At 45.1% G+C, this 22524-nt stretch overlaps 1 protein-coding gene across 1 annotated transcript; it reads left to right on the forward strand.

Moving 5' to 3' along the window:
- The first annotated feature begins 1857 nt into the window (after nt 1-1857).
- Nucleotides 1858-22251, forward strand: PPTC7 (protein phosphatase targeting COQ7). The gene is made up of 6 exons (XM_030232577.2): nt 1858-2435; nt 11439-11618; nt 14308-14506; nt 16643-16766; nt 18398-18527; nt 19855-22251. The coding sequence occupies exons 1-6, from the start codon at nt 2234-2236 to the stop codon at nt 19911-19913; spliced, it is 894 nt and encodes a 297-aa protein (XP_030088437.1). The 5' UTR covers nt 1858-2233; the 3' UTR covers nt 19914-22251.
- Nucleotides 22252-22524: the final 273 nt, after the last annotated feature.

Raw genomic sequence — 22524 nt, forward strand, 5'->3', positions numbered from 1 at the left:
CAGTTCCCCAGGGAGGCTGTTTCCAAGACTCTCAAGGATGGAGGAGTGTGAAGAGCTCCTGGTGTGTCCTGGCTTGGGAGCATTAGGGAAGCACAGAGTCGTGCTCTGCCAAATGAGTTTGTCAGCCCTGAGCTCACGATATTCCTCAGCGTTTGAGCCATGGCTGCTGGGCAAAGTGGCACAGAGAGAACCCTTCCAGCCCTGGAAAACTCATCATTGAGGCATGGAGAACTCAGCTTTAGCTGGGGGGATCCCAGGCTAAGGAGCACGGCCAGGTAATGCAGGACAGGTCACCTTGCACCAGCCTGAGCTGCCTCAGGGCAGGCAGCAGCACAGAAAGAGGGGTTAGACCAGGCTGGGCTTGAACTAGACCGGACCTGGACAAGGAAGAGGAAGAAAGAGACTCAAGGAAGGGAAAGAATGATTCTGTGGGGGAAGCTCTGCAAATATGTGCTTCCCTTTGCTGATAAAGGAGGGTGCGAGGCACTGAGAGGAGCTACCTTGTTTGTCTGCTCTCACACCCTGCCTGGCCCTGGCAGCAGCACTCCCTTATCTCCAGCACATTGGCACATTCAGCTGTGCAGCCATTCCCTCATCCACCACTCTGGGCCTGGGCTGCTCCTCACGTTCATTCCCTTTCTCCCTGTTCTAACAGGAGGATTAATTTTTTAATAAGTTTGGATACAATTTCAGTTTTAGATGGATAATTCTCACGCATTGCTTAAGCCTTTAGCAGTGTAAGAGGGGCAATATTGTCTCTGTCAAGGTGCAGAGGGAGCAAAATGCCTCCCTGTGATAATGAGGGTGCTTCAGCAGCGTTCAGTGGTGGATTGTGGTACAGAGCTCTTCCTTTCACTGCAGGCAGCTCATGGGGCAGGTTTCACACCTTCCTCTGCTGTATTTACACCTCTATTGTTTGTTGTCTTGGGTTATATAAGTGGCAGCAGCCTCTTGTGCCTGTACCCAGAGGAATTAAACGAATTTGCAGAGCAACCTGCTGGGAACTTCCAAGGGGACAAAACCATTGTTTGCACACCCACGAGCAGCACGGAAAAGCGAGGTGCAGAAAATGAGGAATTGGGTCTTTTGAGTCTCTGCAGCATCGATGCCTTGAAGTCGTTGCTGTTGAAATTGTCCAGCTGAGAGCTTTTTGTCACTCTCAACTACAATTAAAGTGCTTTTATGGGGTTTGAGCGATGTCTGCACAACACACCCTTCTCGTGAGGCTTTTGTTTGGCATTTCACGTTCCTCAACCAAAATGGATTAACTGCCAGCCTTGCCACGGGTTTGCAGAGAAGCCTCTCACGCGCGGCGCTGAGCTGGCTGTGTCCCCGGCCGCTCCGAGCCGGCGAGAACAGGGCGAGTCACGCTTGGAAAAACACAAAACCCAGCACAGTTCTGTGACTCACGTAACCGTCCTCAGCAGGCACAGGGCACCGGCGGCCAGCGACTCCCCGCGTGTTATTCGGAGCACGCGAGACACGCGGGGCGTGGAGGGCAAGTATGTGGGTTAGACGCAGCCGCGCTGTGCCCGCTGTGAGAACGTTAATTGCGTTAATGGCGTTAATTGCGGCCGGGGACCCGGCGGGGGCGGGGCCCGGACCCCGCTCGGTGCCGCGGAGGTTGCCGGGAGCCGCCCGCTGTTATTGTCCCGCAACATGCAAATGAGGCGGGGCGGAGAGCCAATGGGGGGCGGCCGCGCGCCTTTGTCGCGCACGCGCGCCGGGAGGCGGGGAGGGGGCGGGGCCTGCCGCGCGCCCCGCCCAGCGCCGGGGCCCTCACCTCACCTCAGCACGCGCGGCGAAGATGGCGGCGGCGGCGGGCGGCGGGGCGCGGGGGCGGCGCGGGCGGCTCTGACCGGGCACCGCGGGCGGCGGGAGGCGAGCCCGGAGGGAGCCCCGAGAGCTCCGCGGGCAGCGGGGAGCTGGCACAGCCCCCCTCGGGGGGCGGGGAGGGTGGCGCGGAAGGCGGGGGCGCTGCCGGCGAGCCCGGCCGTGAGGGGCAGCGCGAGGGGCAGCGCGCGGGCCGTGAGGGGCAGCGAGGGCGGGTGAACGGCAGCCGCGGCTGGAGGGACGAGGCTCCGCGGCGGGCAGGGCTCGGAGCAGCGGCGGCGCGGGCCGGCGGGCAGGGGAAGGAAGGCTGGCGCCCTGCGGCTGGCGCTCGGCGGGCAGGAGGCGGCTGCGCCGGTGGCTCCCCGCGTTCCTGGCGCTCGGCTGCTGGGCGCCCCACGCCATGTTCTCGGTGCTCTCCTACGGCAGGCTGGTGGCGCGGGCGGTCCTGGGCGGCCTGTCGCAGACAGACTCCCGCGACTACAGCCTGGTGACGGCCAGCTGTGGCTTCGGCAAAGATTTCCGCAAGGGCATCCTCAAGAAAGGCATGTGCTACGGGGATGACGCCTGTTTCGTGGCGCGGCACCGCACCGCGGATGTGCTGGGTAAGTGGCCGGGCCGGGGGCTGAGGTGGCTTCGGCCTCGCAGTGTGACCTCCCTCCTCCTTCCCGGAGCTGCACATGGCGAGCGGCTCAACGCCCGGTCTCAGACAAAGGAGCTGGTTCTGCCTGTCAGTGTCACCATGAGTTCGCTTTTTTAGCTTCCCAAGGAAGCTCTCGGGCTCTTTGTTGCAGCTCTGCCTGCCTTTGGCGTGGGGGGTTGTGTGTGCCGGGTGTCCGGGCCCAACCCGGACGTCTCACCTGTGGGTGTCTGCAAGGCCTGGTGGCTCCAAAACTCAGAGAAACAGCTCCCAGTGCGTTTTACTTTCTGTCTTTCTTTAAAACCTGAGGCCCATGTACATGCATTGCATTTAAACAGACAAGATCTCTTGAACAGGCACTTCCTGATTTTAACGCGTGCAATGTCCTTGTCAAGTGAAAGGCAGAGTGACATTGAGACTGGAATCAAATGTCAAACTTCAGTTTCGTTGTTTGTTCTGGCCTGATTGCCCTCTCTGGTTTTGAATCACTGGCGTAATGAATCTTGAAGGTTCAAATTTTAGAAGTCGTGAGTAATTATGGATAATCAATAGAATCTTCAGACTATGAGCAGCATTGCTTTTGACAGTGCTTTGACCTTTCTCCTGTGTACTCAAGGTTGAATTTGGCTGGCTGACACTCTGCACAAGTTAGTCGTGGTGTGACTACCAGAAGCAAATTTTTACCAAAACTTTGACAGTTTAAAAAAAGCTTCCTCCTCCCTGCCTCTGTCCGTGGTTTTTTGTTTTTGTTTTTGCATTTGTGTATTTTAAACCGGTGGGGTTGCACTGTGCTGTCTCATGCTGTGGAAGTGGCTGGTGGCTCTTCAGTTTGGCACTGTCTTTGTAACTTGGTTGCCATTTAACAGAGCCGAGAGGTTTTCCTCAGGAAGCTGCAAGTTGGTGCTAAGTAACAGTTATTGCTGCTTATTCTCAAGGAAGCTGTTACTGTAAGAGTGATGCCACAGCTCTCAAGATGTGGAAGGTTGGTGGGTGCATTTTAGACACTCATCATCTTCTCTGTGGTGACTCTTCCAGATAAACTTTTTGGGATTAGAATTAGCTGTTGGACACCCTTCCTTTAGCATGTGACTAAGCCTGGCTGCCTTTAAAGTTCATGCTAGACCAGCACTGATAAATAACTGAGCAATTGGTGTTTGCCCTTAAGAGAATGCAGGATCTCCTGTACTTTGAAATGGACTCTTTGTGTGGGGAAGGGACAGATTTAGCCCTATTTGATTATTGCTAGGTGGTTTTGGCCATATTTGGTAATTACTGTATGTGGACCTACAGTTTGTCTTGTGTTCCTGCTGGAATCAACAGAGAGTTGCATTTCTGAGTTGGTCTTTGCATTAATTTTCATGGCAACTTGGAAACAAACAGAATTGTAGCTCCACTTAAGGATCAAACAGCAAAGAGGGCAGAGACCCAGGATGTCTTAAGAACCAAAAAGCAAATAATTTAAATTGAAAACCTGTTGGTTTGTTTGATTTTGGGATTTCTCCCCTAGTAAAGCTATTTTTATGTCAGTTCTTTATTGCTTTTTTAATACACATACTGAAAACTCAAAGTCTCAGTGCTTTCTGCAAAACCAGCAATGTTCAGGTGAGTTTTGATGCTTCTAGCTTAGTGCTCTTATATCTTCATCTGTAGCTCCTAGCTTTACAGACATGGTGGTTTTCTCCAGTTTCTGCTCTGGAGTCATCACTTTACTCTGTCATCCAGCCCTTTTGCACTGCTGCAGAGACAGTTTCAGCACCACCGGAGTTTTCCTGCCCTCAATTTTTCTAATTACCATCACAATTCTGAGGTTACTTCATGGTTTTTTTTAAGACCCTGCTGAATTTTGTGCTATCTCAGTACCTAGCTCTGCACCTCAACAAAACTGCCTGAGCTGCACCGTTGGGTTTCAAACTTCATTTTTTGACATTTAAAGAAGAGGCTCACGTGGTTTGAGCCAGAGTGAACACTTGACACAGTATATTTCAAGTGTACCACTTGGAGTGATTAGTCTTCAGAGACAAAGCCAGGCCAGATAATTAATGTAACATTCCTCTGTGCCAGTGTTTTCTAGAGCCAGTGTACTGTGGAGAGCCTGCCTGTGTGGGATGGGTTGGGTGTGGTGGAGCAGTGAAGGAACTACTCCCAGCCACTTGGCATGAGTGCTTGGGGATTCATTTTCTTAGGTCAAACAAGAGTTGGCTTGGCAGGGTGTTTATAGCAGAATCAAAATGCTAAACACTTCTTTTGTTGTATGTGTGCTGTGTAGTTCAAAGGCTGAATGTTTAACAGTGTCTTCCAGTCTGAGCTTTATCCTTTCACAGGCAGATCAGCAGAAGGCTGATGAAAGTTCAGGTTCTTTCCAGTCAGGGCTTGATAAGGCCTGCTACTGGTGTACTTGAATCCTTGAGGGTTTTGTCTCTCATTCTTACCTGGAACATTCTTGTCAATTTTACATATTTTCTTCCCATTCTGAGCACAGGAAGAAACGAGAAGTTCAGAACAGGAGTTTTTCCTTGGGGATCACCCTAAGGAAAGGAAATGGTTTTACTGTTAACGTTAATCTCTAGAGCTTTACAATTCAGGCCTGTTTCCTTTTTCTGCTGCTTGTACCACAATGTGCTTTTCTGTTCATTCACTGCCAGTGTCTTCGGTGTTCAGATCCTCAGAATATTGAAATCTCTCACAGAGATTTGGGAGATGTTCTGTACTGCTTAATGTGTGATGCCTTTGGAACTTTTGAGGACAGAAATACTGTTTTTTTCAAAGCTGAAAACCAAAACTCTGACACCTTTCTTTTTTCTCATTAGCATGCAAGTAGGATTTACTACATAGGAAACAAGCCAAATTTTAAAAATTAACCTAAACAGTTTTACAGTCATTTCACTAAATTGCCAGAAGTAAAAGTTAAAGCCAAGGTTTTCACCTCTAGAAATTTTTGAGTTGTCACATGCTAGTGGTAGTTTTTTTCCTTAATTTTGGGATCTGCCTTTTTTTGCTTGTTCTGGCCTTATCAGGCTCCCGATGTCTTTGCTGGTTTTTTATGGATTTTCCAAGCTGTTGTGTGAGTCATTATTGAAACATTGCTGCAGCCAATGCGCATCCCGTGACAGCATCACTTATACAATGTCTGTGCTGGGTACAACTCTGGGTGTAGTCAGTGTGACTTGACTCTTCCAAACTATTTCTGTCCCCCCGAGTAAGGAAAAAACTGTCTGGCAGCAGGAAACTGTTTGTTCACTGCAGAGTTAAAATTTGACAATTGTTCTCTTTGCTGCAAATCTTTGATTTTTAGTTTTTGGGGGGAGGGGAGCGTCCAGGTGATGCAGGGCAGCTACTCTAAAGTGAAAGGGACAGCACTTGGTTTGAAAATTTTATCAGCAGCCTGCATAGGAGGTAGGTAAAACTGCAGAGTGACAAAGCCCTGGAATATTGTTAGTGTCATCAGGAAAAGTAAACTTCAGCACCTCAAAGGATTTCTAGATGAAATGTCAAGGTTGTTCTGGCAGCTGTAGAGGAGGGAGTGATCCTTCCTTGGAAGCCTGAAGGTTATAGAGGACTGTGTTAAGTGGTTTATTTGGTATCATACCTATTAAAGAGATTGCTGCCTTATCACAACTTATCACACTAAAGGAGCCGAGCATGGCCCGCCTCCCTCGGAGTCACCTTTCACCTACTGCATGTGAGAGCTCAGGAGCCTGAGAAGCAGGGTCAGAGATCTGCAGAGCTGCACACGAGTCTTAGTTTGTGCCAGGTCACAGGAAATTTTCTGTTTAATGTGGGAGCATCAGTGCTGGCATTTGCAGGGACACTACAGATTGAGAACCACCCCATTAACAGTCACAGGCTGACTTGTGTCAGCAGAGCTGCTCTGGGGCAGCATTGACTGTAACCTCTGAGAATGAAACTTATATCTGGTTATTCTTCTTTCCCACAGTTTCTGCAAGGACATTGCACACAAGTATTGAGGTCAGACTTTCCAGCTGAACACTGGTTTTAACTGGAAATGCTATTGATGTTTCTTGATGGCAGCCAGTTTTCCCTTCATACACAGATCTTGGCCTGAAGGAGGAGCAGGTTCTGTCAGAAATCAGAGGGAAATAGGCAAAGCTGAGCACAGTGCAGGAGGTGAGGGTTAATCATACCTGTGCATGGGAAGCATTGGAAAAATCTCCTGCTCTTTGCTCTGGTTCATCCATGCTGTAATACTGAGCCTGAGATGGGTCAGGCTGGCAGGGATTTATTTCCGTGTCTGCCCCCAGTGCCTGCCCTTCCTCAGCAGTTCCACAGTCACTGAACACCTTGAGAAATGAGGTAGTTGTAACTAAGGAATTTTTTATAAAGCCTGCAGAAATAATTTATAGTTCACTGTTCTTCTGGAGCTTACCAGATGCACTGAGTGATTTCTAAGGCTTCAATAAAATAGGGAGGAAATCTTCCTGGTAAAAATCTGTTTCAGGAACAAGTGTGCTGTAGTGGGAGGGGAAACTAGATATAAGGAACTGTTGCTTTCTTCTGGGAGTAGATGCACAATTTAATGTTTCCAGTTCCATGTTTCTCCTTCAGTTTGTTCCTCAAGATCATTGCTCAGTTTGGCTTTGCTTTTTGCTCCTTGTTGTCACTTACCCAGTTACTCTTCCAGAACCTTTCTGTTTCATGCAAGGGTAGTTTAAGTTTTACTGTAACAGTGGGAATAAGTAACCTTCCCTTCTGTAACTTGTTAGCAGTCACACACCATCTGTCCTTCTGTCCTTAGGGGTTTGTATTTAACTGGGTTATTTCTTTGTCAAAACCTTGAGGGGGGTAGACACCCTTCAGCTCTAACAGATCCAGGGGAGCTGCTGAGGGTCAGTGCTGGCTTTGAGCATTGAACTTGGTTGAGATGAAGAACCTGTCTAGGTGTGTGATTTATCCCACCACTGATAAAACAAGAAATCTTATCATTTTATCTCAGTTCTGATGTTGACAAATACTAGGTGCTATATTTCAGACTTATGTGGTGCAACTCATTGCACTTTTTTACCATTTTAGCCTTCATATTTGATGCAAAATTCAGTTATAAATACATCCTTTTGATGTTCTTTTAGCAGTGATTCATTGCTATTTCAGGTAAGGATCTCAAGAAATTGAAAGTTCAGTAGGATGTGCGCAGTGCCTTAGAAAGTTAATTGTGGTTGCATGTAAAAGCAGCTCCTGCTGACACACTTGTGCCTGCCTGCTGCTTCTGTGTGTGATTTTTATTTGGCTGATGCAATATTTCAAAATGTCCAACTCTCAAGACATTTTTGGACAGGGTGGTGCTTTTGGACTCTGACCATTTGCAGGTTAATTTGCCAGCTAACCAGAACTGCCCCTCATAACATTATTTATATTAAACAGGGTTTGATCAGTATCAGGCCTTTGTTATGAACTTTCAGGCTGTTTAGTTTATATTTGCTGTGAGCCAGGAGAACACCTGGATCTCACTCACACAAGTGAGTGGTGAAAAGCAGATATTGCTGCTTTCAGCACTGGCTGGTTTGCCCTGAGCTTCTGCAGGGAACTCATGTGCTGGCAGGCAGAACAGCTTCACATTTACATTTCAGCTGGAATCTTATCCCAGGTGCTTTTAGCATTTTGAAATCAGCTTTAACAAGTTTCACCACCAGCATCTTCCCTGGCTCAGTTTCAGTGCTGCAGCATCAGTCATTTGTGCTTTGTCTTGTAACTGTCTGACAGGTGTTTCTCTGAGAGAGATTGTGATATTCCGAATCTTTGAAGAGTTGCAAAAAAGTCAGGCTTTGGATTGATACATGCAGCAAGTATTTTACCTGGCAGGCATATTTCTTTTTTCCAGCACAAGGCAATGTAGTGGAGTGTTACAAAGATCTTTCAGAATCTGAGTTAATGCAGCTAAATACTTGAGAAGTACTTATTCTCTTGAAGTAATTTATTGTGAAATTTTCAATTGCTTTATTTACAGTGGTGGTTCATCTAGCTGCAGGCATTGCACTGTCACGTGGATGCTTGTGTAATTTCTGCATGGGCTTGAACAAGGAATAGCCACAGAAATGTTCTTTGTATAAAATTTTCTCATTTACTGAATTGCATGAATGAACTGTACACAAACCTTTGGCTTTTTTTTCAATTTCAGCAATTCTCAGCCATGCATTTTGTTTTAAATGTCCTGTGATTCCTAATTTTTAACATAGTTAATAATAGAACTCAATGGTTTATGTCTCAAAGGAAAACCTCAGTATTTGTTGAAAAAGTAATTATTTTGAATATATACCTTATTTTTTTCTTGGATGAAAGCAAAGGTATTATATATAAATAGAGCTTGGCATTATTCCTTGGGAGTGATCCTGCCAATAGCAACACCTTTGAATTTTCTTTTGATGACAGAGGGAAAACCTGGTATTAATCAAAGCTGTGTTTTTAGTTTTTGCTGCTTCTGGAGTTTGCTGCTTCACTCCTTGTTTGTTGTATATCAAATAGCACAAAGTTTGCTTAAGTTTTATTCTCATTTATATTTCATCTATTTCAGTAACAGTTTACTCAGACTGTTTCAAAGTCACATATTCCTTTCCCAGTGAAGCTGTTCAGTTTACAGAGGTTGCAGAATGTGAAGATGCTGGGTTTATTTTAACACCATATTGAAGGTTGGACAGGATGATTAAAGGTCTTGGCCCCAAACCTTTTTAAAGCCCAACCTTTTCCATTTGGGGCAAGGCCAAGAACAGAGTTGATGCCTGCTGGGGGGTTGTGGAGGTGTCACTGAAAGGAGCCCCCAGGGCTGCTCCTGGTGCAGTGGTTGTGTCTCCTTGGGGTGGAGTGGGGCAGGAGAGCTGTCCTGCTGCTGTGGGATCAGACACTCTGTCCTGTCAGGTGTGTACCAGGCAGAGCCAGAGGAGCTGCGGGGGATCTAGAGGGTGATTGCTTTGGAAGGCACTGGCAGAACCTACTTAAAGCTGCTTATAGCTTGCAAAAAGCAGACAGGAAAGCAGACAGACAAAGGCAGTGCCTGGCTCAGGATAGGGTATGAAGAGTGCTGCCGTGATTATGGATTCACGTTTCCTGCCTGGAGTGAGAAATGAACAAAGAAAGACAGATGGCATGCTCATTTTTCCTTTAAAAATGGAATGTCTTTTGATCATTGACCTTCTAAGGTGCTTGCTGTGGTGGCTTTCTGGTTCTCTGTGCTAAAGCTGCAGTGTTTGTGTTTCAGTGTTTCCCAACACTGATGTAAAAGGATTTTCTGGATTGCTTGAGGGAACTCTGTAACTTCTGCTGAGCTTTCTTTGCAAGCCTTGGGAGCCAAGAGCTTTGGGCAGCATTTGTCAAGCATCTTTTCATTGCATTTTCCTTGTTGTCAGGGAAGTAGTGCAGAAATACATCTGGACTATGTTCATTTTAAACGGGCAGGGAAAAAATGTTTATCTGGTAACTTCACATAAAGCACCATCATTCAACCTGAAGCTGAGTTTCTGTTTCAAGTTCCAGGTCTAGAACCTTTCCTTTATGATCTCTTGTTCTTGACTTGTCTGTGGCAGCAGAAAGCAAAGGGTTAATCCAGTATTAACCTGAGGTTGTGAGACCTGTAGGGAGAGGATTAATCTGTTCTTGAAGAATCTAGAAAAGTAATTTCTGAGAATGCTGGGTGCTTTTGCATGAGCTTCTTCCCAGGAACTGCTCAAAGAGGTGAATGCAGGGATCTGCTTTCCTGTAACATTCTTCTGAGAAGGCAGAGGGACAAAGCAGGTGTCTAAAAGGTTGTGCACTATTTTAGGGAGAAATCTGATTAATGTTGATAGGCTGTTCAGAATCTGGCCATAACCTCCTGTCAGATTATAGTTCACGCCAAGGTCGGCTCTAAACCTTCCATCTCAATTTCAGACTGTGTCCCATGTGAAGGGCGTGGGGAATGAGGAAATTGAGTTTGATCTTCTCACTCACATTTTCATGCCTTTGATAATAGTGCAGGTTTTTTTCTGAGGAGACTGTCCTTCATCACAATCTGAGCACTGAAATTCACTTTTTGTGCTTTTATCGTGAACATATTTCAGCTTTACTGTGTTTTGGAATTCTCTGCTCGAAATGATTTGTCCCATGCTGAGGATCAAAAAGATTTTGGGAAAAATTTCTACATAGTAGCATTCTAATCTCAAGTAATACCTTCAGCAATATTTTTGCTTTTATCATTTAGGCATTTGGAAGAAGTTCAAAGTTCTTGAACCAAAGGACCAGCAGAAAATGTGTCTGCTGCTCTCCTCCCTCTGATCACCCCCTTTCCATGACCACAGTCACTGTTTTCCCTGTTGCTTAGAAGCTCCCCAGGCCTTGGCAGAATTGGTCTAATTTTCTGATATCCGGGTTTGATTTGAATAACTGAAAATTCTCTGGATCATAGTCAGTTTTCATTCTCTTGCTTGGCTGAAGCTGTAAGCAGCAAACTCTCCTTGAAAGGGGTAGGTCCCAGCATTGTGTTGGTTACATGGATTTTGGAGAACATTTGTAAAATGGAGATTTATTTTCTACAGAAATTGAGAACACCAAATAGAAATCATTGTCCTTCATATGAGGAGGTCGTCTGAGGAAAAACTGTGCTCCTGAATAGCAGGAAGAGTTTCTGTGTCATTTCTGTACTATCTAAAATGTTGACCTTCACTTTTAAAATTAATAAAACCTCTTCCCTTTTAATGGACTGATGAGAGGTTAATAGGATTGAATCCCCATCTTCCTCATTCTCTGCATTAGACTTCTACCTTCCTTTCAGCAGTTCAGATTACATTTGGAGATTGGTTGGGGAGCTCATATCAGAAGTTACCTTAAAAATACTCAGAAATTTATTTGTTAATCAAAAATGTTTTCCAGGGCAGGTGCCATGTCCTACATTTTAGTTCCCAAATATCATGAGTGATGCAAATAATTAAACCCCTTGTTTTGGAAACCATTTCTGTTGAGGTAACTGTGGTTTTGTGTTTCCTTGCAGGGGTGGCAGATGGTGTTGGTGGCTGGAGAGACTACGGGGTGGACCCTTCTCAGTTCTCAGGGACTCTCATGCGGACGTGTGAACGTTTAGTGAAGGAAGGACGGTTTGTTCCAAGCAATCCTGTTGGAATTCTCACTGCAGGCTATTGTGAGCTGCTGCAGAACAAAGTACCTTTGCTTGGTAAGACACCAAAAATATGTCAGTTCAATCTGGGTTGTGTGTTACACATGGGTTTACTGAAGAGTGCTTGACTCTCTTGTCATTGTCTGCAGCAAATCTGCAGGCAGTTAACTTCTCTTAATTAACTGAAAGCATAGAAATGCAGTCGCCTTGGTGGCATCCTTATTTTTTCTAAAACTGTTTTAATTAATTTAGTAATGCAGGGAGTGTTGATGTGTGTGTATTTATATATAAAATAAAAGGCTTTCTGTGGGAAGGGTGAATTCACCAGAGTTTGCAGAGCGAGTTCTGCAGTGGAACACACTGCACATGTGCTCACTCTGTATTTTATATGTATAAATAACTGTTCTCTGCTGAAAACTCTTTGTGGTACTGGTTACAGCTTTCTGCTTCAGCTATGCAAGGAGAAATATTTTCTGAGGATAATTGGATGTAGTTCTGCTCATTTCTGGCCTTACTCTGCTCCCGTTGCCTTTTATGTCCAGTGGACTCAACCCTAGTTGGTTGACTTGAGTAGTTCATATCATACAATCTCTGGTAGCATTATTTTTATAAACTTTGTGGGGGGATTCATTACAGATCTTTCTGAAAGCCAGCTGAAGTAGATGCTTCACATATTCTGTGTCAGCATTGATGGGACACAGGGCATTCAGCTGCCTGGGGACTGGGAGCAGATAGAGAGGCCACACACAGCTCTGCCAAGGGGACACTTCTCTAAAGGACATGAGACCTCTTCTGCTCCAAGAAAGTGTTTGCCCTGCATGAAATGCACGCAGCTCACCTGACCTTAAGCTCCTGTGCCAGAGCAGTGCTGTGTGAGCTATATTTAACTTGTCTGCTGAGCTGGGAGCAGATGTTCTCGCATTATACGTCTAAAGAATAGGTTGGAACCTCAGGAGTGACCTTAAGTGTCACAAAAATAGCAGTGGTCAGTAATTACATTAGGATTTGGGGTGTTGAATGGTGCTTATTTGTGCAAAGCAGGTGTAGCTGTAAGTGAGCTCCAAAGTGGGGCACTGGCAGGAGCTCTCCCTGTGCCTTTGGAGACGGAGCAGCTCGGCTGGGCTTGACCTTTGCAGTGCTGAAAAGCAGCGTGTGCTGAGTCACAAGATCTGAATTCCACACATGGCCTCCTGGTTACACTCTGCTAATAGAGTTAGAATTTGAAACTAATGATCCTTAGTGTTTCTCCTTTAACTGAGAACAGTATTTTTAGAAGGAGGAATAAAACCCTGGAATTACTGCAGCAATGAGCATTTAGAGTTTATTTAAAATAAAAGGACAGGAGAAGACCTCATTAAGGAGGATTCATTGGGCAATAACTTCTCCTTGCTGTTGTGTTTTAATACTGGATGCTTGGTTCATCAGGATTGAATGCAGCAAATAAAGTAAAATAAAACTGAAATGGGAGGAAACTGTGCCATTTATTTAATCCCTCTTGTGTTGCAGCACAGTTTTGGACACTGTCACATGAAAAATCAGATTTTTTTTTTTTTTCCAGAGATACTGCTTTGACTTAACGTTCATTAAGGACAGGGAAGATCCTCTGTGAGAGCAGATTCAGGGCAAGTGCATTGCAGGGAACTCTCTGTGTTAGAAAGGGAATTGTCTGGAGCAGGCAATGCTTGGAGCCAGCTGGACTTGTGCACTAGCAAGCCTGATCCTGAGCTTTGCTCACTGCAAGCTTGTGGTCTGTCCAGCATGGAGCTGTGCTTGGAAAATCCTGCTGGAAGAACATCAGGGTAGAAAGTGAAGACAGTTCACAAGCTGGTGATATGGGGCAGAAGTGCTGTAGCTCTTTTTCCCCCTCTTGGGGATTGAAAGGTCTTTTGGTGGCTGTGCTGTCCTGTCCTGTTAGCAGAATTGAGTGATTGCTGTTTGCTGTGAAGGACTTTGGGTTTCTTTGCAATACAGCATTTTTGTGGCTTGCAACCAAGCACAGTTGGTAGCTACTTCCCAGTGAATGAATGGAGAATTCCTCAGTGCCCTCAAGCATGGCTGGGATAGTTCCAAGCACAATTGACATCATTTTTCTGCTATTACTTTAATTTGGAATTGTATTTGTCTCTGAAACATTTGTTTTCTTAAACTTGTAGAGTTGGTGTCTTAAAGATGTAACAGGATTATTATTTTTTTAAACCTGAAGCCAGCTCTGCAGAGGCAGGCTGGGAGGAAAAGTATTTCATGTTCTGAGCAGAGAAATGCAGCAGGGCCTAATACTTAATTGCAAACAGTTCTTTACTTGGTGTGGTTTATTTACAGCTGAGCGAAACTGTGTGGAGAGCTCCTAGCATTGTATGGATGCTACTAGAATTCTATTATCTCCATGATTTTGTAATTTCAGTATTTTATGTGAGTTCTGTAAATCCAGTCCTATAGCAGAATGTGCTGACATACGTTGGGATGGAAAACTGTAAATAAAGCCAAACAAAACAGGTATTTGTCAGCATAATGTGTTTACCAAAATCAAAGCAGGAAGAGTAAATTCTACACAAAAAATCATAGTTTGCATTGCAAAGATTGCTAGCATTTTGCTGGTTTTATTTTGTATTAATTCTTGTGTTGTTGAGTATTTCCATTTCTCCTGACTTTCAAGCTTTGATGAATGTTGTAATAATTGAACTATTGATCAGATCAGTGAGAGAACAAGCAGTTTCTGTAGGGCTGACTGCAGTCACTGTGTTTGCAGGGAGCAGCACAGCTTGTATAGTAGTCCTGGACAGATCAAGTCATCGTTTACATACAGCCAACTTGGGAGATTCTGGGTTTTTGGTAGTCAGAGGTGGAGAAGTCGTCCATCGATCCGACGAGCAGCAGCATTACTTCAACACTCCCTTCCAACTGTCAATAGCTCCACCAGAAGCAGAAGGAGTTGTCTTAAGTGACAGGTAAGGGGGAAGAAGAACTTTTATTTTTAATCTGTGCATGTGACCCGCTCCCAAAAAAATCCAGTTTTGCTGCTGTGGGGCTCTTCTGTACCTCACATATATAAACACACATCCAGTCAGGTCCTGCACCTGCCACCCTCCCTCTTTGGGTAACAGGAACATTTCTCACCTTGTACTTAACTTTGTACCTATTGCACAGTCTGGATTGATTGGTCTGTTCAAGGTGGCATATTCCCATAGCCATGGGCTTGTTCTGATCCATGGGAAGATGTCACCCACTGTAGCTGGAGTGTGGACAAGTGGCTGGGCTTCCCAGCAGAGCTTTGGTTCCAATCCCTGCCTGTGCTCCCTTGGGACTGTTTGGAGTAGCTAATTTAGATATCTTGGCACCGAGGTGGCAAGTACTTGAAGAATAGAGCAGAGGGACATGTGACTGTAACTTGTGTTTCCAACTTGCTGTTTCCAGCAGCATATTGTATTTGACCAAAACCAGCAAAAAAACTGTTTGGCAGAACACCAAGCTGGGAATGAGAGTATGAGGAAAGGACAATCTGTTCACAGAAATGAGTTGTTTCAAAGGCAGGCTTGTTCTTGTGTCTTCCCTTAGGAATGTCAGGCTGATCCATCCTGACTTTGTGAATGTAATATGAAAGAAACTCAAAAATAAACAGCTTTCAAATATGTGTTAAAATTCAGCTTTCAAAATGTCTGACTCATTAAAGTGATATCCCTCATCTGAGCATAGGGAGGTGGTAACAGGATCTTCAAAGAATGGCCATGGAATAAAGGGAATGCTGTAGGCAGAAGTGTTGGGCTCAAGGTTGCTTGAGTCTTTTCAAACCTAAATGATTCTATGCAGTATCAGGGCTGATGCAGTAAAAGTTGAGACTTTAATCCAAAATAGCTCTTTTTGAAAGTGTTGGTTAAGCTGTTGAAACTCCTGACTGACCATTCTTGTGTGTGGTTTAATTTCTTCATCTTGCAACTGCTGAGAAGAAGCCAGGGTAGGACTCTGAAATTAGAACCCTTCAGTAATCCAAGCTCTTTGTTAGACTAAAATTAAATGATCCCTTGAAATTTCAGAGCTGTAAAAAAATCTTTCATTTTTTCTGAGATTCTCTGTCATCCGTAGGAAGACAATAAAAACAAAAAGCAGAAGGATAATTGATAATGTCCAGTGGAAGTCAGGGAAGCCAAGTAATCTGAGTCATCCAGTAATAAGGAAAGCACAAGATAAATGTGCTCCCACACTTCAGCTCTGAATCATGATTACAGCTTTCTGCTGGTTCCTGCACTGTTCCTGACGTTAATTAGTACTCAGGCTCCTTGTCGAAACGCTTCTCCTGTCCTTTTTTGTTTGTTGTCCCAGTTCAGTGATGAATTTGGCTATATATGGGCACAGGCAGGCAGTCTTAACTCCATCAGCCTTCCTGAAGCTACGCATCAGTTGAGCAAAGCAGCTCCTGTGTGTTTTGGCAGAGCCCAGTGTCCTTGGATGCAGCAATTTCTCCTTTTTACAGAGCCCTGAAGGGTCTTTAAAAATGAAAGGTTTGTTGTTATGTTGCTTGTGAGAATCAGATTTTGCAGCAGTATTCATGCCCAAACTGGGTGTTTTCTGCTCTTGGTGTTGTGTAATGTGTTAGGCACAAGCATTCCAAAAGACTCTGGCCTCCTGGTAGTGATTTCCAGACATGTTTCATATTCCATTGAATTAGAAAGTGATTCAGAATCCTGAAGTGTTTGGGCCAGGCCTGTTATGAGCTGTTCTTTCAAGTATCACTCTCTTACATCTTCTGGATGAGCAGAAGGGACCCTGAGCTGTCATTCCATTCTGCTTACTGGTTTCCTTGGAGACACACTCCTGAAGCAGATTAGTTTGCAGGATTGTTCATGTGGGAATTTTAAGTGCAAATCCTGGGTGTGGGAGCTGGAACAGGACCTGTTTGAAGTCCCAGGTCTGTGCTGGGGCTTTCCTGACAGCCCGTGCCAGTGCTAAAGCTCCACAGCAAGTGATTATCCCTTTCCCTTGCACAAAGCCCCAGAGAGCAGAGAAGTGCAGAGGCTGTGGATTTGCTGTTGGAGGTTGTTTGGTGTCTTTGTGAGGGCTGGAGTCCTTTAACCTCTCTCCATCCCCAGCCCTGAGGCCGCTGACAGCACGTCCTTCGATGTCCAGCTTGGGGACATCATCCTGACCGCCACAGACGGGCTGTTTGACAACATGCCTGACTACATGATCCTGCAGGAGTTGAAAAAGCTGAAGGTGAGTGTGTGTGTGCTCTCAAACTCTCACATATTTTGTGCTGGCTGAACCTTTACAGTTACTTCCTTTACTTGTGATAGCTGAAACCATTGTGTTTTATAAAATAACCCCACCACAAAGCGCTGTGTCCTGAAAAGGCTTTTCAGGTAATATCCCATGTGAGCTGTGCAAGGGACATTGAGCCCAGAGGGCTTTCTCTTGGATCTGCATCCAGGCTGAATGCAGAAGCAGCAGCTTGGGTATAAATTCCCAAATAACAGCTGGTTCTGTGTCAGTAACTGCTGAGGAGGGAGAGGAGGAGGGGAAGGGAAGGAGGAGATAGCAACCTGCACCTGCAGGTTGGGGATGATACACAGGAAAACAGAGAAGCCTCTCCTGGGTTACTTGAGGGTGAGCTTACACTTAAAATAACTTTCAGCTTCTCTAACCAGTAATTCTGACATAGTATGGGCTGTCTCAATTGTGGGTTGCACGTGCAGTGAAAATCTTCAGTGTAATCTTCTGTTAAAAAAAAAAAATCCTGTCAACTTTTCCATATTAGTGACCACAAATGTTCTTTTTAAATAGTAAGAATACATTAAAATATTTTAACTTGGCTGAGAACATTTGGCTTCAGGCTATTTACTTACAGAAAGGAAAGTACACTTAAGGAGATATCAATATGTATAAACTCCTTGAGGAAACTATTTTGCTGTGAAATGCAAATAAGAGCAGTTTGGTTTCAAGAGAACTTGGCCTCCTCTTATCCTGCAGTTCCACAGGTCACTAAAGTGTCACTGGGGCTGCAGCCACCCCACACCCCATTCTGTGCTCAGAGTTAGGCTGTCCTGGCTGGCCATGGAGTTGGAATTCCCTTGTGGAAGAAAGCTGAGCTCCACCTTTTGGTGTGTTTGGGAAAGGCACTGGAGTTCCCCAAGAGGTTCAGCCAAAAGTTAATCACATAAATGCCTGCTAATTCCCAAACCTGCGGGGAAGGCTCTTGAAATGACAAGGCATTTAAAAATGGTTACAGACAAAAAGAGCAGTGGTTGTCTGTCATGTTGGCTGGAGTGAGAAAAGCCTGGGAGGAAAGCAGCAGAATTATTGAAACAGGGGAAAAAAAAAAGTCCTTAAAATGCAGCCTGGAGAAAGTGTGTGTGCTCCCAGTGCATTTTTCTCATCTGGCTTTAAAGTGCCCCTTCTCCCCAAGGGTGCTCTTGTCAGCTGGGGTGAGAGAGCCAGAGGTGCAAGGCTTGCACTCAAGATAAAGCAAATACTTCACCAGAGCCTGCCTGGGAGGGAGGGAAGGTCCTTGCAGGGTGCCTGCAGGGACAGCTGCCAAATGCCCTGTTCCCTTTAGGTGACAGAGTTTAGTCTGTTTTGAGTATTATTCTTCTAAGCTACTAAATTCTGGAAATCCTCCAAACCCAAGTCTTGAGCTGCTGGTGGGGATTTGAGGTCTGGCTGTCCCTTGTGAAGATCTGCAGTTGTAACCCAATTTACAAGGCCTAAAGAATGGGGAAGGCTCTGTTTGCAGGGGAAGGTGATAATTAATGACTTGGCAGTGAAGGATCTCCAAACCTGACACAGATCAGCACAAAACCTTCTGTAGGCTTCTGTACAAGAATCAACTCTTTTCCCCATGAATTTAGAACTCCAACTACGAGAGCATCCAGCAGACTGCACGGAGCATTGCTGAGCAAGCCCACGAGCTGGCCTATGACCCCACATACATGTCACCCTTTGCACAGTTTGCCTGTGACAATGGATTGAATGTCAGAGGTAAGAGCTTCTCCTCCTCCCACTGCTGCTGTCTTGGAGAGATCTTTAGCAAAGGGAAGTTCTGCTGTTCCAAAATCCTGTAGGAAAACAGAACAGTAGGAATGTGGTTGGCAGAGGAACACCAAGCTCGTGTGGGATTTGGCAAAGCCCCCAGGGCTGCACAGGGCACCCTGGGCTTGGCAGGGCAGGAGCCTCCTGTGGGGAAGCAGCTGGAGCACCAAGAACACAGCACCCTGATTGGTTTATTTTTACTGTAATCTGTGCATTCCTGCCCCAGGAATCCTGCCTGGGATGAGTTCTCCAGTACTCTGTACATGACTTGTTGCTTGGATTCGGGTTTGTGGGTGGTGTTGTGTGAGGGTAGTTTTTTTTGTTTTGGTTTTTTTTAAGGTCTCTTCTTACTGCTGTGTTTCAGCTGTTTTCTGCCCACTCTTTGGTAGATTTGGGATTGGTTTTTTGGTTGAAATTTGCAGCCCTTGTATCACTGGCATCCCCATACTGATCTCTCTGTTGGTTCTACTTCTGGTCTTTAGAAAGGTACTGGCAAAACAGCTGGCAGAGCTCAGAGCCCAAGCAAACACCTTTCTTCTAACAATTTTTTACTTATAAATAAATAAAATTCTGCCAGTAAATATGTTCTCATCTCTGTGTCAGAAGAGCAGGATTTCCTGCAAGAACCTTAAGCCCTTTTCCTCAGGTAACTGCTGTCACACTTGGGCTCTGTGTTGCTCCAAGCTCAGTCACTCAGTAGTGAGGCTGCAGATCTCCAGGTCCAAGGGATTGGTTTGACTTCCCACATGACAAAACCTCTCTTCTGGGCCATTTCTCCAGGATTCGAGCGTGTTGCTCTGGCTGTTGAGGATTGAAAAATAGCTATTAAGAACGTTAAGTAGCTTTTAGGAAGACCTGAGGTAATACAGTGCTGGAGAGGATGCTAAAGAGGTGTTTGATTTACAATGGAAATTCCTGAGGAGATCTGATTTCATGGCAGTTTACATGTAACAAAGCAGTGTCAGGTGTTTTGTGCATTTATTAAAGAGTCTGCTGGAAACAGGCTTTGAGCTCTGCCAGCTACCAGCAATGCTCAAGGTTCTGACCTCCTTTTCATAGTTTGATCTCACTGGAGCTTAAAAGGAGAATGGTTTTGTTAAATGTCACTGCGCCCCTCGGTTTGGAAAGGAGGTGGGGGAGGCAGAGTTTGTGTCTACTCAAACCAGGTTTTGGACACTTAAACCAGTTTTAAAAGTTTCCTTGGGGAATATCACAGATTATCAGAAGACATCCCACTGTGGTTGGATGCAATAAGAGGGTTTTGCTTCCATTGCAGGGGGGAAACCAGACGACATCACCGTCCTTCTTTCCATCGTAGCCGAGTACACAGACTGAGGTGCTGCCGCTGCCTGAGCTCCCCGGCCCGTGGGCCGGTTTCCTGCTGGCAGGATTGTTCCTTCCTTCCCAGCTGCTCCTGAGCCCGGAGCCTGGCCTGAGACGCAGCTGAGGCCCTTGCTAAGAACCACTCGTAGTCCACTGGTCTTGGTCTGCCAGCAAGAGATAAAGAAGCTCAAGGCTTGGAGCTTGTCTTTGAGAGCTTAGTCCTTGTCCGGAACAGGGGAGGATCCATCCCACAGCGCTGCTGCGTTGGAGATGTGACTTTCCAAGGAGTGGGATTGGTTGGGCACCTTTCACACTAGATCAGTAGGTAACGCCTCTGCACGAGGGCATCTTACTCTATTTCCTAGGAACGTTCGCTGTTGTTGAGGGTGTGTTACAGACCCAGTTCCATAAAGCATAGTCTTGTTCCAGTGATAGCCAAGGTTTCGTGTTTCTGAGCTCCGGTTTTCAGGAGATTTATAACTGCTGTAAACATTCTGCTCTTGCCATCCATGGTGTCAGCCTTAGGAGCCTTTTCTAGTACGAGATTTCAAACAAACCTAGTTCAAGTTACATGGATGCAAATGTGTTTTGTGATTTCAGGTGCTTAACTGTGATCTTAAAAGTTCTGCAGATCATTCGTCCGTAATGGGCCTGGTTCTGGATGTTTTGGCTGTGGATAATTATTATTTTTTTTTTAAACAAAAATTCTAGCTCAGTCTCAAACAGCCGAGCTGGCCACAGTTGAGGTCTTTCAGCATTTGAACCCATCTCAGCATGGGATGATGGTAAATGCTATGGTGGGAGGTTGCACAAAACAGCTCATCCTCAACTCCGAGCGTCTTCACTTTGGGTAGATAATTCTGTTGTTGATATCAAACATAATTTGTGTTAATAATTGCCACTCTCGCTTGTAGAACAGAATATGCTGCACCAGTTTAAGTCCAGTTGATCCTTTCTGACTCCAACAGGCACCTCCTTGCTTCTGCTGCGGCAGCGAGTACGAAAATGGAAACTTAATGAATAATCAGCAAAGCCTACATTTCATTTTAACTAAAGTTTAGGGGTTTCAATGATCCTTAATGATGTTTACAGTTATCTAACAGCCACTTTGCAATATGACATTTCCTTTTCAATGACAGTAGCTCACGTTTGTCACCCCTTTTCCAGCCAGCTTTCCTTTTCCTTTCCTGAGGCTCATATGAAAGCTGAGAGCTGTAAAGATATATATATTTTTGGTCAGTTTTTCATTAACTTTTTTGCTGGTAGAGAAGTATGTAGAAATAAATTAAAGCCATGTTTTTATATATAAAAAGTCGGGTAATGTTGCTGTTTAGGTGAGTGCAGTTAAACTTGGTCAGTAAGGAATCTTGCCTGCTCTCAAGAGATTTTTACTACCTGGTTTATTGTATTAAAACTGTTTAAGTTTGAGGTTACCTCAACTTGTTTAAAGAATTTTTGTGGACTTGTACTGTATATTTGCGTAACTATGTCAAGCTTTTATTTAAGGTCATTTAACATGTACCATGTACATGTCATTTTACTATATTTCAGTGCATCATGCTTGTAACAGGCATTTCATTTATAATAAGTGATTAATTTGGGAGCTCTTCAGTAATTTATCTGCTATTCCTCAATTGGCATAATGTTAGATATCTACTTTAAATCACCTTGTAATTACTTGTCAAAATGCCTTAACTACCCTAACTTGACCAAAATAGGATTTTGGTGAGGGTATGGGGAGGATTATATTAATGAAGAAAAATTAATTAGTTTTGCAACACACAAACAGTGAGTGGTGGAGAACTTTGCACAACCTGTCAGTCCTTGTTGTTTTTAACCTGAACAAGCTGTCTCTGGCTGTCTTGGAGGAATGTATTCACATGCAGAACAGGGCTTTGTTTCTTGTTTGGGAGGGGCGTTTCTCTCCCGACTCTGGGTGTCTTTACATTTATCCAGTATTTACTCACACGCTTCTGGGTTAGAGCAGATTTGATCAATTCTTCTTTTCCTTTGCCCCCGTGGCCCCGGGCTGTTCTCTGCTCTCAGCACAGTCCCCAGCCCTCCCTGTTCCCCTTCCCGGCTTTCCAGAGCTTTCCCTGGGGACAAGTGCGGGTCAGAGGGTCTGGAATTCCCCAATTCCTGCTCCTCCCTGTCTGTGTCCACTAAGCCGTTTGCCTCATATCACACCATGACCTGTTGGGTTTTTTTAAATAAAGAACAAATTTGGGTTTTGATTTACAAATCATGAGTTTTTCCCTCACCGGGCACACCAAAGACCAGTAAAGCTTTTAGCTTTTCCATCTGTTTATAAAGCAATACTGTATTATAAAGAATTGATATTTTTATCACATGCTTGATTGTTTTGGGTTTTTTTTTTAAGACGTGCACTCTGAACATATCAAACCTGATTTTTTCCTATGAACTTAACGCTGTCTGCGCACAACTGATCTTTGGAGAAGGAAATGACAGGGCCCATCCTATCAAAAACAATTCCCAGCAATGCATGAAGCAGTAACACTTGCTAGGGGTTAGGTCAGTGGGAATGTTCACGAGAGGAATGTACAGGAAAGGTGTTTGCTGAGCACGGGCTGCCTTGGAGCTGCTGCAGAGGGTTGTGGTTTGT

The sequence above is a fragment of the Serinus canaria genome, chromosome 15 (assembly GCF_022539315.1).
Source record: "Serinus canaria isolate serCan28SL12 chromosome 15, serCan2020, whole genome shotgun sequence".
In the NCBI taxonomy this organism is placed as follows: domain Eukaryota; kingdom Metazoa; phylum Chordata; class Aves; order Passeriformes; family Fringillidae; genus Serinus; species Serinus canaria.